The 14,633-nt window shown below is 26.0% G+C and overlaps 4 protein-coding genes across 5 annotated transcripts; all 4 read left to right on the top strand.

Moving 5' to 3' along the window:
• The first annotated feature begins 55 nt into the window (after positions 1-55).
• LOC127287009 (condensin complex subunit 2) lies at positions 56-3,247 on the top strand. Its single transcript, XM_051313700.1, has 4 exons — positions 56-219; positions 640-734; positions 800-2,165; positions 2,277-3,247. Exons 3-4 carry the CDS (start codon positions 801-803, stop codon positions 2,970-2,972), a joined length of 2,061 nt encoding a protein of 686 aa, XP_051169657.1. The 5' UTR covers positions 56-219; positions 640-734; position 800; the 3' UTR covers positions 2,973-3,247.
• A 73-nt stretch (positions 3,248-3,320) lies between these two features.
• On the top strand, positions 3,321-5,029 carry LOC127287016 (malate dehydrogenase, mitochondrial-like). Its single transcript, XM_051313712.1, has 3 exons — positions 3,321-3,849; positions 3,962-4,348; positions 4,522-5,029. Exons 1-3 carry the CDS (start codon positions 3,460-3,462, stop codon positions 4,891-4,893), a joined length of 1,149 nt encoding a protein of 382 aa, XP_051169669.1. The 5' UTR covers positions 3,321-3,459; the 3' UTR covers positions 4,894-5,029.
• A 582-nt stretch (positions 5,030-5,611) lies between these two features.
• LOC127287015 (endoplasmic reticulum junction formation protein lunapark-A) lies at positions 5,612-10,949 on the top strand. Its single transcript, XM_051313711.1, has 10 exons — positions 5,612-6,131; positions 7,045-7,086; positions 7,161-7,348; positions 7,537-7,723; positions 7,835-7,846; positions 8,097-8,346; positions 8,459-8,623; positions 8,735-8,926; positions 9,014-9,103; positions 9,302-10,949. Exons 1-10 carry the CDS (start codon positions 6,105-6,107, stop codon positions 9,400-9,402), a joined length of 1,254 nt encoding a protein of 417 aa, XP_051169668.1. The 5' UTR covers positions 5,612-6,104; the 3' UTR covers positions 9,403-10,949.
• A 239-nt stretch (positions 10,950-11,188) lies between these two features.
• Positions 11,189-14,320, top strand: LOC127287019 (nascent polypeptide-associated complex subunit alpha). 2 transcript variants are annotated; one of them, XM_051313715.1, is made up of 6 exons: positions 11,189-11,325; positions 12,220-12,486; positions 12,821-12,940; positions 13,122-13,217; positions 13,302-13,460; positions 13,727-14,320. In XM_051313715.1, the coding sequence occupies exons 2-6, from the start codon at positions 12,232-12,234 to the stop codon at positions 13,739-13,741; spliced, it is 645 nt and encodes a 214-aa protein (XP_051169672.1). In that variant the 5' UTR covers positions 11,189-11,325; positions 12,220-12,231; the 3' UTR covers positions 13,742-14,320. The 2 variants fall into 2 exon arrangements, with proteins under 2 accessions (XP_051169672.1, XP_051169673.1); XM_051313716.1 differs by lacking the exon at positions 11,189-11,325 and adding an exon at positions 11,347-11,552.
• The last annotated feature ends 313 nt before the right edge of the window (positions 14,321-14,633 follow it).

Here is a 14,633-nt window from a genome sequence, read left to right as displayed (position 1 = left end):
AATTTGTCCACTGTTGTCCAATTACAGCGCAGAGTAAAAATATGATGATTTTTGGAACACTTGAATTTAAACACCACAAAATGACCGCCAAATCTTCCATGTTTATACGTTAAGTGTCAAACAACGCCAAATTGTTTTTTTTAACTTCTAATTTTATGCATCATGTGGAAAATGTTTTAAAAACATTAATTTTAAACTATTTTTTGAATGGATAATGAAGTGAGTTAAGTTAGATTTTAAAGTAAATAAATTAGAAATTCTGAATAGTGACGAGAATAATTATTCTATTTGTTTTAATGCTTTTTGTTTTTTTAACAATTAGAAATAAAAAAAAAAGAAGTCAGTTATATTTTAAGTGTTTTAATTAATAAATTTGTGTTTTATGTCGAATTATTTGATAAAAATGGTGTTAGAAATTTGTCAAGTATAAATTATGTTAATAACATAACCTATTTCGAAGATGCAAAACTTCTATTGATATAGAAATTTCTAATTAATTATAAGTTATATGTTTTTCATATTTTTCTCTATAGTTGAAATACCTAAATTATTTTTATATTTACTATTATTTATTAATTAATATTATTTGCTTTGACGTTATTTTTATTTAACATTTAATATTTTTTTTTTGTTTTTCAGCAAAGAATATTAGTAGGAAACAGAACAATCTTTATCAATTGCTTTATATTTCAACGTTTTTAAATTGTTCTTATAAAATTTAAAAGAAATAACACGTAAGTAACAAAAGAAATATTTGAAAAATATAATTTCTATTCTCTAAATAAACGTAATCTTTCAGGATGGACAGAAGAAAAAGTTTAGGAGTCGCTCTCCTTACAAATACAGTTGAAATGAATGAAGGAAATTCTTCACCATTGCGAAGAAGATCAAGTTTTGGTCTCACTATACCAAAGTCAGTCTCGACAATAGTTGAGAATGACGATGAAGCAGAACGTTTGGCACGACGACAAGATCGTCGTCAAGAAATATCGGAGACACCAATATCGTCAACATCCGATAAACGTCGTTCCCTTGGTTTATCAAATATCGCACACATTCCAGCGGGTCAAATTTCCGAAAAAATAACACAATGCATTAAACTCAGTACTGAGAATAAAATAAATGCAAAAAATGCCTTTAGTTTAGAAATTATTGATTTTATGACGTATCTCATAAAAAAGAAAGATAAAGAAATGTCAAATTTACAAGTTGCCAGCACATCTTTGGATGTGAGTGCAAAAATTTATGGATTTCGCGTTGATGGCGTACATACGGATATGTTGAAAATGATTGGCGGTCTTGATAAACAGGAGAAAAAAAATGATGACGAAAATGCTAATGGTCAGGGTGAAAATGGTCAAGATGGAGGTGAAGGAAACAATGCGGCAGATCAAATTGCACAGAAAAAGAAAAAGAAACGATCAATGAGAAATATTCTTAGCAATGAAGATGCATTAAAGGGAAATGTTGATGTAATAAATCCCATTTCATTGATAATGGGCGATGGCGATTCACAAACGACAGATCTTTTATTTCAAGCAATGTTACCATCACATGAAAATGGCAATATTTATCTACATTCATTCAATGATGTGATTTATGATACAATTGTCGAGGAGAGGCCAGCAATATCAAAGGAAATTGAATTTTCCAATGTGAGATTCAATAATGATGATGATATTTGTCCTTTGTTTTCTAATTTTCAAATTATTGGCTGGTCCGCTGATAATGAACCTGAAGAACAGCCACACAATGAAAGTAAATATCAATTTGATCTTGATGCAAGTTTACCGGCCGATGATGTTGGTAATTCGCGAATGGATATTTTTGATGTGGATGACGATTATCATGAGGATGTAGATAGATTTGGTGCCAATACAAGACAAGTGGAAAATATTATTGATTTTAGTGGTGTCATTGCTTCAAGTGGTACAAGAACTAATTTTGAGTATTCATATCTTCAAGATAGTTTAGCAAGTCAAATACAATGGGTGGGTCCTCTTCATTGGAAGGTTCGATTGAATAAATCAATTGCCAATAGTCGAGTTATTGGAAAGCCAGCTGCTCATAAAGACACTACACGAAAAAAGAAGGAAATCACAATTGATCAGAAGAAAGAGGAGGTTAGAGATGCTATTCAGGAGAAATTTCTTCCTGGTCATGCGGTGAGATTTTTAAAAATTAATTTTATATACTCAACAAAAAAAAAAAAAATTGTAAACCTCTACATTTTTAAATTAATGTTTAAAAATTTTTCAAAAAATTTTAATTTGCAGATAAAACTCCAAGTGAAAACGGCCAAAGTTGGATGGGCGGAAGATAAAATAACATTTCCAAAAAATGAGCATTACGATATGAAAAATATTGGAAGATATTATTTCCGACCACGATTGCATTTCCATATTCCGAGAGAAGAAAATATAAATACAACACATTTATCGGATGAAGTTGATAATTATAATTATAACAATGAACACGATGTCTCAAATTATTGTCCAAATATTCAAAATGACGATTACCAAAATGGTGATGATAATGATAATGGGCCTGTGAGTGGTTTTAATTCTGAATTAGAACATATAACACCATCGCAAGGAATATTTGCTGGTGATAATTTAGTTGCTGCACCAAAATTGGCAAATAAAATTTTCATTCCATATTCGTTGCGTGCTAAAAAAATTGACATGCGTCAATTGAAAAAAACAATTTGGAAATGTTTAACAAAATCAATATCCGATAAGGAAAATATCGACATTCGAGAAGCAGTTGAACAGGAATTGTCCGACAAAGTAAAAGAAGAAAAACATTTTTGTTTGGTTTATAAAGAATTGCCGAAACAACTTTCAAAATCAAATGCAGAAGCATTAAGTTTACCAATTGCTTTCGTTTCGATGTTACATTTAGCTAATGAGAAGAATCTTGAAGTGAAAATTGTCGAAAATTTGGACGATCTTTCAATAAAACAAAATTAATAAAGAATTTTGTAAAATCAATTAAACATAATTGATTCAATTTAAAAAAAAAATAGTTTAACTGACGAATGCTCTTTAATATTAACTGTATCTTGAATTGGCAATTAAGTGGCAGTTAATATAAGATGTATATATAAATACAATTAAATACTTCGATCAAATAATTGAGAGTTAGTAGATTAAGTTTTTTACAGCAATATATAAAATAATGGTAAAATTAAAAATGAAATTTTATGTTAGAAGCTTATTAATAATAAATTTCATAATTTAATTAAATTTAAAAAAAAATGTTTTAATTCTTTTAATTTTGAATAAAATTCAGTTAATAACTTCATTTGATACAAATTTTTGACATATCCGGTAACCTCTTGGAAATTTTAGAAATTGTCCATTTTAGAAAATAACTATTTTTCTAAAATTTCTTTTAATTTCTATAAAATAGAGAAATTCAGAATACTTTTTTATTATTGTTATTATTATTAATAGTATGTTTACAATGAGAAATAATTTATTAAAATTTGGAGTGAAAAAAAAGTTTTTTAATGGCAAGGAAATTTCAAATACGCCAAAACCAAATAAAACCGATTCGGACAAATTGGAAAGTGAAAAGGATCATCGCAAAAATAATTGTCGTTATAATGAATTTAATGAATATCTTCCAAGTCACAAAAGTAATGTTTCTATTGGAATTATTGGAAGTGGATGGACCGCGGCGTATACAACTTTACTTCTTAAGCAAAATCTTTTTGTAAATCGTATTCATTTTGTCGACACAAGAAATACACTCGAGGGAGCTATATCTGATGCTTCATTTATGGATACATCGCCGAAAATTAAATATTATAAAAAGAAGTTTATGCGTAATGCCCTGAAAGACGTGAGTTGAAATTTTTTACATTTTTATTATTTATTAATTTAATTTTTTAATTATCGATTTTTGTGTTAAATAATATATGAAATTTAAAACGGATGTCTTTTTTCCTATAAAGATGGACATGATCGCACTTTTGGATGAAAATGATTTCAAAATGGGAGACTCCTCGGTTTACGCTCAATTTAGATCGTCTGTTAATTATGTTCGTAAAACAGCGGAGAAAATGGTCAATTCTTGTCCAACAGCGATGGCGATAATTTTTGCTAGGCCAGTGACAGCAACTCTACCATTGGTTTCGGAAATTTATAAATGTGCAGGATGGTATGATCCAAATAGAATAATTGGATCCGTTGCTCTTGAGGCAATGCGTGTTGAATCTTTTACTTCAAGACTTCTTGATTTGAATCCTGCTTATCTCACTGTACCACTCGCTGGTGGTGCTGATGTCTTCTCCACTGTTCCTCTGTTGTCAGTGTCCAGACCCATCAATGAATTTAAAAAGGTTCAGAAAAAAAAAAATTTCAATTTAAAAAATATTTTTAGTTTTTAAAAATTAAAAAAATTTGCATCTTTAATTTTTTTTTTATATTTTTATAATTAAATGTTGACTGTAAAAATTAATATTTTTTGCAATTAATCGAAAAAAAAAAAATTGAAAAGTATTCTTTTTTTTAGGCTCACGAGGATCTTTTGATGAGTAAATTTCAAAATTCAGAAAAAGAATTATCACAAACGGAATTCGGTGGTCCAGTTCTGTCATCAGCAACTGCAATTGCAAAATTTCTAACAACTATTACAGCTGGATTAAATGGTAACAATAAAGCAATTGCCTCTGCATATGTTCGATCAAATGTATTGCCATTTTGCCGTTTTTTCACTTCGGAATTGCAATTTGGACCGAATGGCGTGGAAACAAATTTTGGATTACCAAAAGTTTCGCAAAGAGAAATTTTGCTTGTTGAAAAATCAGTTAATCTTATTAATGACTATGTGGATATTGCAATCAGTGAAGCACACAAACAAAAAGAGGCAAAAATTGCAAATTAACGTTAACATTTTTTTTTATATTTTAGTTAAACAAAAAAAAAAAAAATTAAGAATATTTTTAAATAAAATCCTAATATAAATACCATACATACATTTTAATAATCGCGTTTTAAATGTGAACAATATGGTTTTATTAAAATATTTATGTCTAAAAAAAGTTATTTAGTAATTATTTTTCTAAATAAAATTTGCAATTTTTAAGATGAATATATTAAAAATTAAAATTAACTACCTAATATATTATTTTAAATAGTATAACAAAAATAATAATATAAAATTTAACTATAAAATAATTAAATAATAATATAAAAAAGGAAAAAATAAAGAAGAAAAACAGAAAAAATACATACATTACGGATTATGATATATCAAAAGTTATTTTTAAATTTCTCATTATTTTTCATTGATAAAAAGTCATCATTGTATAAAAAGTGATTACGAGATTAATGTTTAATGCCAAAAAATATCGAAAAATGCAACTTTTATTAATAATATAAAGGTAGATAAAAATTTTTAAAAAAACTTGTAAAATTTTCATATTTTTAATTTTAATTCACAAAAGATATTTATATTACCGGGTTTCTTTTTAATTTATTTTATGAATTTGTTTATTATATTCTATTTATTATTTAAATATTTTTTTGTAGTGTTATTTTATTTGCGCGCACATTTTGTGCGCATCAATGCACAAAGCGCTCATGCGCTGTTTGTGTTCACCAGTTGATTTTTTGTTCGTTTGGCCGTTTTCATATAGTTTGAAATGTGGCTCCAGAAAGTGCAAAAAAATACGTAATGATCTATTTGTGTGATAAAATTTTGAAATGTGTATTGTTACATATGGAATTCCAATAATATTTATAATTCATTTTGCTTTTTCATTATTTCACAATAAAATTAATTGAGAGAATGAGAAAGAAAATAATGCGACGCTTTACCTGGTGAACTTGAGATTGAATCAACCGCAAATTTTAACAATATTTGCCTTGCAGCTCTTTATATTTTCTATAAATATCTTGAAATTTGTGACATTTAAATTTGGAAGCTCATTTGAACGTATTTGATACTGAGGTGAAAAAATTAAATAATTAGAGACGTCTAAATTCTAATTTAGGGACAAGAAGTGCGTTATTTTGTGCTTGTAAACAATATGTTTCTATGAAAACTAACGAAAATATTCTCTGCGAAAAGAAATCTTTATTGAGACTATTAAAATGGGTAATATCGTATCCAGATTTCGTGTAAGTATTTCACTTATGACATATTGATATTTATATATTTTCGTATCATTTTTCCGGTGATTCACACTTTTAAGGTTAGGAAATCTGTTTTACTTATATATATAGCTTTTTATTACTTTTCTTTTTTCTAGAAAAGTTTAACAAATATATTTAATAATCTAAGGTATTTTTCTAATTTCTTTTGTTTATTACAAAATATTGGTTTCTTTGTATTATATGATTAATTCTAAAATATGAAAAAACTTGAATTTTGACATTTCTGGGTATTTAACTATTTAATCATAAAATATTGAATGATTCTTCGAAATTGGACAATTAATTTATGTACAAGCATTAAAATGCAAATTAGACATTGTCATTCAATGACACGGCAGTAGGCATTGAACTCTGAATTGTTATATATTTAGGAAATCTATTCTATATACAATATATATGTATATATTATATATAGAATACGAGACATTTGTAGTATACAAAAATATATTTGATATTATATTTTTAATTCATAAACTAATCAGTAAATTTAAGTCTTTTAAAATGATATGCGTTACAAATTTTGTTTTAAAAAATATAAAAATATTTTTATAATGATTGAATTTGATGATTCATTTCTTCCTTTTGTATGCCGAAGCACTAGACAATTATGAAGTCAAGCCTATATTTAGAGGAAATGGTGTCAAAATAAATTAACATTCAACTCTTTTACATTATACAAAATAATTTATTTAACTTGAACTTTATTATTCATACGTCACCAAGGAAGTTTCGAATTTTCTTAAAACTTTTGCTACCTACCATTGAATATTAAAAAAAAATATATATATATATATATATAATTTTTAAAAAACTTTTTTGCAATATTATTATTTTTAATTAATTCATTGTCATTAATTGTGATTTATTTATTTTTTAGAAAAAGAAAACAACCATAGAGATTCTTGAAAATCTTGACAAGGTATGTGATGGAAATATATAATAATTCTGTTTTTTTCATTCACTGGAATTTTCTCAAAAAAATTTTTTTTCCAGAATATCAAAGAAATTGAAAAGTATGGACTTTTTACTGAACAAAGACACAAGAAAATAGTTGGAACTTTGGTTGCTTATAGTGTCATTTTGTACATAATAGCAGCATTAACATGTTACTTTTACTTTTTTCCTACATCGCCATACGACCAATTAATTTATGTTACGCCATTGCTCATCTTTCCAATATTGTAAGTTTTTTTTATTTTCCTATATTTATATATTAATCTAAAAATAATAATGAAATGTATGTAATGTATAATAATGAAATCAATAGAATACTAAAAGAAATAAGTAAAATATTAATCAATACCATTTATTACAATTATTATTATTATTATTATTATTATTATTATTATTATTAAATTCTCCACTATAGGATAATATTCGTTAAAAAATTAGTATCTTGGTATTATAAGCGGAAACTTCGACGAAATGAGGAAAAATTATCATCTATGCAGCAAGATAAAAAAAAGATTTTAGATGAAGTAACAGAAACTGAAACTTATAGAAAAGCCAAAGAAATTTTATTAAAGTTTGCTCCTGATCAATTGCGAATGTCACCTGTAAGTTTAAAAAAAAAGCTCTTCCTAATTTTTGATAATTAAATTTCTTTGAAATATATTTTTATTTTCAAATTTTCTACTAATAAAAAATAATTTATTTCTATTTTATAGCTGTCACCTCAGGTTAGTGCAAAATAAAATGATATTCCATCAGGTAATTTAGAATTATTGAAAAAAAAATCCAAATTTGTAATATTCACTGAAAAGGTAGTCAACAATTTACTAATCTTCTTTAAATTATATATTTAAATTTTTCTTTATGATTTAATTTAATAAAATATGTTTTTTTATATTCAGGATTACGTAGGGAATTTTTTTTTTTTTTTTAATTTCTCTAATCGTCTAATTAATCCTTGATTCTAATTTATTTTAGTCGAACTATTCCATAACATCGTCAAGTGCAGAAACACCTCGTCGTACTAATACTCCCATAACGTCCGGATTAGTTCCATCGGGTGCTTCAGAATTGAGACGTAGGGCACTTACATCAAACGCTGCTCAAGCCGGTAGATTGTCAAATGTTGGACCATTTAATGCGACTCTAAATTCTCCTCTTTTATCTCCACTTGCTTCTTCGAGCTATCAGCCTGTCAGGACAAATAATGCACCAACGACCGGTCCCAGTAATTATATTGTTTTTTTTTCTGAATTATTTTTACGATTTCTTCAATTATTTTAGGTTTGAAATTTTGATTGTTAATTTTCAAATTTTAATCTTCTTTTACAAAATATTAGCTGGAACTCCTCTTCCACGGCCGATACTTCCACAACAGAGAAGTTATTTAGATAAACTTGTGGAATATTTAGTCGGAGATGGTCCATCAAATCGATATGCCTTAATTTGTCGTCAATGCGAATCGCACAATGGAATGGCATTAAAGGAAGAATTTGAATATTTCGGTAATTAAAATTGTTTATTAAAAAATAAAGGGTGTCTACCAACTGAAAAAATTGAAATCAGTTAGGAAGTTTGAAAAATTTTTTAAATAAAAATTTAATATCATTTTGTAGGATTCAAATGCTGTTATTGTAATTTTTGGAATCCAGCACGCAAACAAAAACCATCGGCTCCTAAATTGGATTGGGACCCTAATCCTTTGAATTCATCTTCAATGGCATCGCTTACATTGTCAAATCTTGGTACCAATTTACAAGGTGCCAAACGCTCAGATACTGAGGGTTCAAGTAGTCCTTCGGAAACTGGTAATGTTTAATATATCACACATCAATTTAAAATCATCGCATCATTAATGTAAAAAATATAGAATCAACAAATGTATTTTTTTCTAGATTCGGATATTGAGGTAGTTGAAAAACCTGTCGAAACGCCAGAAAGTGAAATTCTCGAAGAAGAGGAGGAAGAGGAAAATATTAATATTGGTATGTAATTTTGTTTAAATAATTTTTAATCTATTTCAATGCAATTTAATTTTTTTGCTTGCTGTTTATTATTGTCTTTAATTAATTGAAATTGAATTAACTAAACTATTTAATTTTATTTGAAAAAAAAAACATTCTGGAATTTAGAAATTTTTTATTTCCGTAAATTTAAATATTATTACTTTAATTAAATAACAGGCTTAAATCCATCTATGGATGAAGAAGAAAGAATTGAGCAAGTCAGAGAGGAAGAATCGCAAAGTGAAATAATGGAGGTCGATCAATCTCCAATAAAGTAATTTCACTATACAATAAAATTGATTGTCTAGATTTTTTTTTAGAAAATCCACAAAATGTACCATTTTCATTCTATGGTCAATTCTTAAATGTGATGAATATTGATCTTATATTTTATAGGCACACTTGAATGTGTTTTTTTTGTAAACAAGAAAATTCATGCATATTTCTCGAAAATTCTCTCATAAGGAATTTCCTTGAGAAAAAAGTTATTCGATGACGAAATATTATAGGCCAAGGCACTATTAATAGGATGTAAAAAAAAAAAACATTTCTCTTGTTTACTCTGCTCAAAGAAATTTATCGCATAATAGAAGTTTATAGAAAAGAAAAAAAATTGAATAATTGTAGATCATATTTACAAAGAAAGAAAATTCTTTCACACATGAATTATTCGAATTAAAAATTATCGCATATAAAAAATGTTTTACATGAAAAATATTTTACACATAAAATTGTTTGTACACAAAAAAAAAAATAATCTACACATAAAAATGTTGTACGCATAAAAAATGATTTATGCATAAAAAAAATATATACTGAAAAAATTGTTTTACAGAAAAACAAAAAAAAAGGAAAAAAAATTGTTGAGCAAAATCAAAATTGTATTTTTAGAAAGTAAAATGAAGCATTTTTCAAATGTATTCAAAATGATTTTTGTATTGTACACTTTTTGGAAATTTTAGAAAAAAAAAACTTGTTCAACACTAATTTTGTATATATTTGTAAGAATTAAGAAATTAAGATTGAAAATAATAAAAGTCATATTTACGTGAATAAGGACAATAGACAATTAAATATAATTTATAAGTTAGTCAAATTTAGGTGTTTTGTGTGTGCATTAATGTTTAGTTTATTTTTAATAATGAAATACTGTATGTTTCCAAAAAAAGAAAAAAAAAAAAAAATAGAAAAAAATCTACTTTGGGTTTCGATAAAAATATATTTTGTCATATTTTGGGATATTCAACTATACTATATTTATATACATATAGATTCAAGATTGTGATATAATTTTTCTTACGTTATAAAATAGGATTACAAAACAAAATCGTCGAGTTCATATATTATATGTTTCACGAATAAATAATAGGTTCAATATTTTATTTATTTTTTGACATATTCTCATTTATTTTTAAGATTGTGTTAAACAAACGTTTAATATTGCGATTTAAATGTAAAAATTGTATCACAATTTCATACAATTTAGTAGCACAAATTGATTGAATAAAATATAATTCTTTTTTGCTGCGCTATGTTAAATGTTTAAAAACTGATTTTGTAAAATATTTAAAATTTTGCGGCAGTATATTGTTTGCCATAAAATATCATTAAAAAATTATTAAATTAATTTATATCTTAATAAAAAAAATATAGACTGAAAAATTGATCCTTGGATTAATTTGTCATAAAATCGACGAATCTCCAATATCGCTGTAGTTTTTCTGTATAATCTTATTTTATTTATAACACAATGCTTTGTATTTTTTTTCCTTAACGTTGGAAATATTTTTAAGAAGCAATAATAAATGGTCTATTACTCAAAAAACTGTGTATACCTTTAAATATAATGTTAAAATTTTGTTGAGAATCAAAATGTGTTATAATTTAAAATTGTAATTTCGTATTAAAGTACATAAATTTATATTTGACGTCATTTAATCTACTTTAAAGTATTCTACACAGTTTTAAATTGTATGCACGTATTTCATTGGCCACTGGTTTCTAATACGAATTTTGATTTGTCAAAGTAAATGACGAAGAAATAAACAGCCAATGAAAATCTTTCTTTCAAGATCATGTGTTCTAAAAGTCACTTTCTCATTTTAATCTTTCATGAAAACTAACCCCAGTTTCACTGTAAACTCGTGAAGAGTGTAAAGTCTCTGGAAAAGTAATCGTTGAACGACAAATTATTTTACAAGGTAAATCCTTTATTTTAATCAACATCTTCAGCAAATGTTAATTAATCTTTAAATCTTTTGATAATTTATTATTTAATGTTATTATTTTTGACAAAAGTGCGCGAATATATTTCCAATCAATAGAATTGTGTTGCTCCTTGAAATGAAATTTTCTCTCAACGAGTATTTACAAGCATTTAGTTTCTTAATTCGTTACTAGATCGTTGTTTATTATTAATGTTAGCTGTGTGAGTATTTTTATTAAAAAGATTGACGTGAAAAAAAAGGAAAGTTTTACAATTATAATCCGGGAAACCGGTGTAAATCACGTTATACTTTTCGTTGCTTTGTTAGGCGCCATAATAAAAAACCGCCTTTAATTGTTAATTTTGCAAACATCGTGTGCAATTAATGTTTTATTTTATATTATTTTAGTGGGGAATTAAAATTAGTCATCGAATAAATATAATTTCGACGAGTTTCCTTAAAAAGAGAATTGAACGTGGGTATAGGATTAGTTTGTTAAAAGTGGGGTGGGGATGAATGGTTATATATGGAACACGTGCAACTCTATGGGGTTCTTACATTAATTCATTTTCTTGAATATAATGTACTTTATATTTAAAATTTTTGTTTTATTTTTATCTTTCTTCATTATTTTCGTTTTTTTTTTTTTTTTTGTTAATTGCCTTTTAATTATTTGGTTTGTTATATGGAATTAATGGAATAATGTATATTTAATTTTTTTCCAAGAAAAAATAATGTCTATTAATGTTTTTTTTTTTTTTTTTTTTTATTTAAGTAATTTCTCATATCAATTGTTATCAGATTATATTATAAATGTTGGGACATTTTAATATTTTTGTTAATAAATTTTTTTTTTAAATATGATAATTGAAAATTGCCTTTTTTTAGACTTAAAAAAAAATGCCAGAATTAACTGAATTGGACAAAGCTGCGACGTCTGAGCCAACCAAGGTGGAGGCTGCAGCAGCTGGATCAGGAAGTGATTCTGATTCAGATGATACTATTCCGGAATTAGAAGACGCAGCAACAGAAGATGCTGTCGGTTTTCCCAGACCTACTGTCACTGGTCTTCCCAGTGATATTGTTTCAAAGGCGAAACAAAGCCGTGGCGAGAAAAAAGCCAGAAAACTCATGAGTAAATTGGGATTGAAACCAGTAAGAATTGAAATTAATAATGACAAATTTAATTAATATTAATAAAATCCATTGAAAATAATTACACAAAATTTCTAAATCAAATTAGATTTTTGAATAAAATAGTTTATAAAAACTATTTATTTATTTAAAAAAAAAAAAAAAAAATTTATGAAAAATTTCTAAATGATGATAGATGTGAAGGTTTCGCTTTTCAATTTCACAGTCGTAATCGAAATATGTAGAAAACCTTGGCAGACTGATATTTTTTATATAAAAAAAAAAAAAAAAACATTTTTATAATACTTGGAATAAATTAAAAAAATTAATTTGAGAAATAAAATTTTCGTTTTAGGTGCAAGGTGTAAACAGAGTGACAATTCGCAAGTCAAAAAATATTCTCTTCGTTATCAACAAACCAGACGTTCTTAAGAATCCAGCTTCGGACACTTACATTGTATTTGGAGAAGCCAAAGTAATTTAATTTCAAAATTAGACACATATTTTGAATTCTTCATATATATATTTGTTTTTAATTTGTATTTTTAGTTTTCTTTTTATATTTTTGATTTTTATTTACACAAAGTAGGGGAATATTTTAGTAAGAAAAAAAGTATTGAAAAAAAAAACTTATTTGAAATTAATATTTTTTTTAGATTGAAGATCTTAGCCAACAAGCCCAGGTGGCGGCAGCTGAGAAATTCAAGGAACCGCCAGTGATCACAGCAACTGAAGCCGGTGGCAGTACGACGGTAATTGTTTTTATAAATTTAAAAATTAATACATTATAAGTGTATTATATTTATTTTTCATACTTTATATTTGTTTGTTTAAAGGTTGTGGCACCAATTCAAGAAGAATCAGAAGAAGAGGTTGATGAATCAGGCGTCGAAGAAAAGGATATTGACCTTGTAATGAGTCAAGCGAACGTCTCGCGAGGGAAAGCGATCAGAGCTCTTAAGAATAACCACAATGATATTGTCAACGCTATAATGGTAATTGGATTCTTATATTTTTAATCGTTTTTTTCAAATTTTTATTTCAAAGTAAAAGTTTTTAGGTTTTTAAAAATATTCTCTTATTTTTCATTAAATGATGAGTATTGTGAAGGTTTCGCTTTTTTATTTCACAGTCAGGAATTGAGAACTGTTGAAAACCTTGGCAGACTGATTATATAGTAGCAATTTAATTTTAATTGATTTTTGCTTTGGAATTCGTTGAAATATTCACACGTTTCGTATTCTTTTTTTTCTGTTAACAGGAGCTGACGATGTGATGAAACAACTTCGAAGCATAATAGGCTACGGTACATTATAATTCACAATAAGGCCATTCTTTTATTTGTGAATCAACTAATCATTTTCTCTTTCACTCTCTCGCTCTTTCTTTTATCCATCCAATATTGACTTCTGCGACGAAGTAAACCCTTTCAATAACAGCATTCAACAATTTTTGGTCTCGAATGAAGAAGAAAAAAAATTAATGTATATACACAAATTCAGTAAAAAAAAAAAAAATAATAAATAAACACTTTTAATTTGTCTTCAAATCGTGCTGAAAATTCATCAAGAGACATTTTTTTTTTTTTTTATAGAAAGTAAGATAATGAAACTTGTAAAAAAAAATTTGACTGTGAATTTGCTTGAAATGTTGATTTGATATTTAGCTTTGAAAAGTTTTCGAATATAATTCATATGTTTATATAGGAAATATTATAATCTACAGTAGGTAATTTGAGATTTTACGGAAATATGTGACTAGTTCGACGTTTGTAATACAGATGACAGCATGGTTCTGTTTTCATCAGTCAAAATTAATTTATGAAATAAAATTATTAATCTGTGAAAAATAGAAATTTTTTTTATTTATTAATCTTTGTTTAAAAATTATTTTCAAAAATTTATAATTTTTATCTTCATTTTAAAAAAATATAACTTAATTATTACATTAATAAATGTAATAAATTTTGAAATAATGAGATTTAACTTTTATTAAAAGTTATTAAAATAAATTATTGATAAATTTTTCTCTAATTTGTAAAAGAAAAGTTTTTTCTTTTTTTTTTTGTCTTAAAAACTTATAAAACTTTCATTTGTGAAAAAGCAATAATGCAGTATTTCATCGGACACAAAGTATAAGAAATGAAGTGAAAGATGAAAATATGGAAA

Source organism: Leptopilina boulardi, unplaced genomic scaffold (assembly GCF_019393585.1).
Source record: "Leptopilina boulardi isolate dan_hultmark-lab unplaced genomic scaffold, ZJU_Lbou_2.1 LbouV2_367, whole genome shotgun sequence".
NCBI lineage: Eukaryota > Metazoa > Arthropoda > Insecta > Hymenoptera > Figitidae > Leptopilina > Leptopilina boulardi.
Note: the sequence above shows the minus strand (reverse complement) of the source record. Positions and strands in the feature narration are given on the sequence as shown.

What these genes read in the sequence shown, in the direction of transcription:
- LOC127287009 (XM_051313700.1), top strand. Translation starts at nt 801, where the DNA reads ATGGACAGAAGAAAAAGTTTAGGAGTCGCTCTCCTTACAAATACAGTT. An exon ending in AATTTCTTCCTGGTCATGCG is followed by an intron (nt 2,166 to 2,276) that starts GTGAGATTTTTA and finishes TTTAATTTGCAG; the next exon opens with ATAAAACTCCAAGTGAAAAC.
- LOC127287016 (XM_051313712.1), top strand. Translation starts at nt 3,460, where the DNA reads ATGTTTACAATGAGAAATAATTTATTAAAATTTGGAGTGAAAAAAAAG. An exon ending in TGCGTAATGCCCTGAAAGAC is followed by an intron (nt 3,850 to 3,961) that starts GTGAGTTGAAAT and finishes TTTCCTATAAAG; the next exon opens with ATGGACATGATCGCACTTTT. An exon ending in CCATCAATGAATTTAAAAAG is followed by an intron (nt 4,349 to 4,521) that starts GTTCAGAAAAAA and finishes TCTTTTTTTTAG; the next exon opens with GCTCACGAGGATCTTTTGAT.
- LOC127287015 (XM_051313711.1), top strand. Translation starts at nt 6,105, where the DNA reads ATGGGTAATATCGTATCCAGATTTCGT. An exon ending in TTCTTGAAAATCTTGACAAG is followed by an intron (nt 7,087 to 7,160) that starts GTATGTGATGGA and finishes TTTTTTTTCCAG; the next exon opens with AATATCAAAGAAATTGAAAA. An exon ending in TGCACCAACGACCGGTCCCA is followed by an intron (nt 8,347 to 8,458) that starts GTAATTATATTG and finishes ACAAAATATTAG; the next exon opens with CTGGAACTCCTCTTCCACGG.
- LOC127287019 (XM_051313715.1), top strand. Translation starts at nt 12,232, where the DNA reads ATGCCAGAATTAACTGAATTGGACAAAGCTGCGACGTCTGAGCCAACC. An exon ending in TTGTATTTGGAGAAGCCAAA is followed by an intron (nt 12,941 to 13,121) that starts GTAATTTAATTT and finishes TATTTTTTTTAG; the next exon opens with ATTGAAGATCTTAGCCAACA. An exon ending in AAGCCGGTGGCAGTACGACG is followed by an intron (nt 13,218 to 13,301) that starts GTAATTGTTTTT and finishes GTTTGTTTAAAG; the next exon opens with GTTGTGGCACCAATTCAAGA.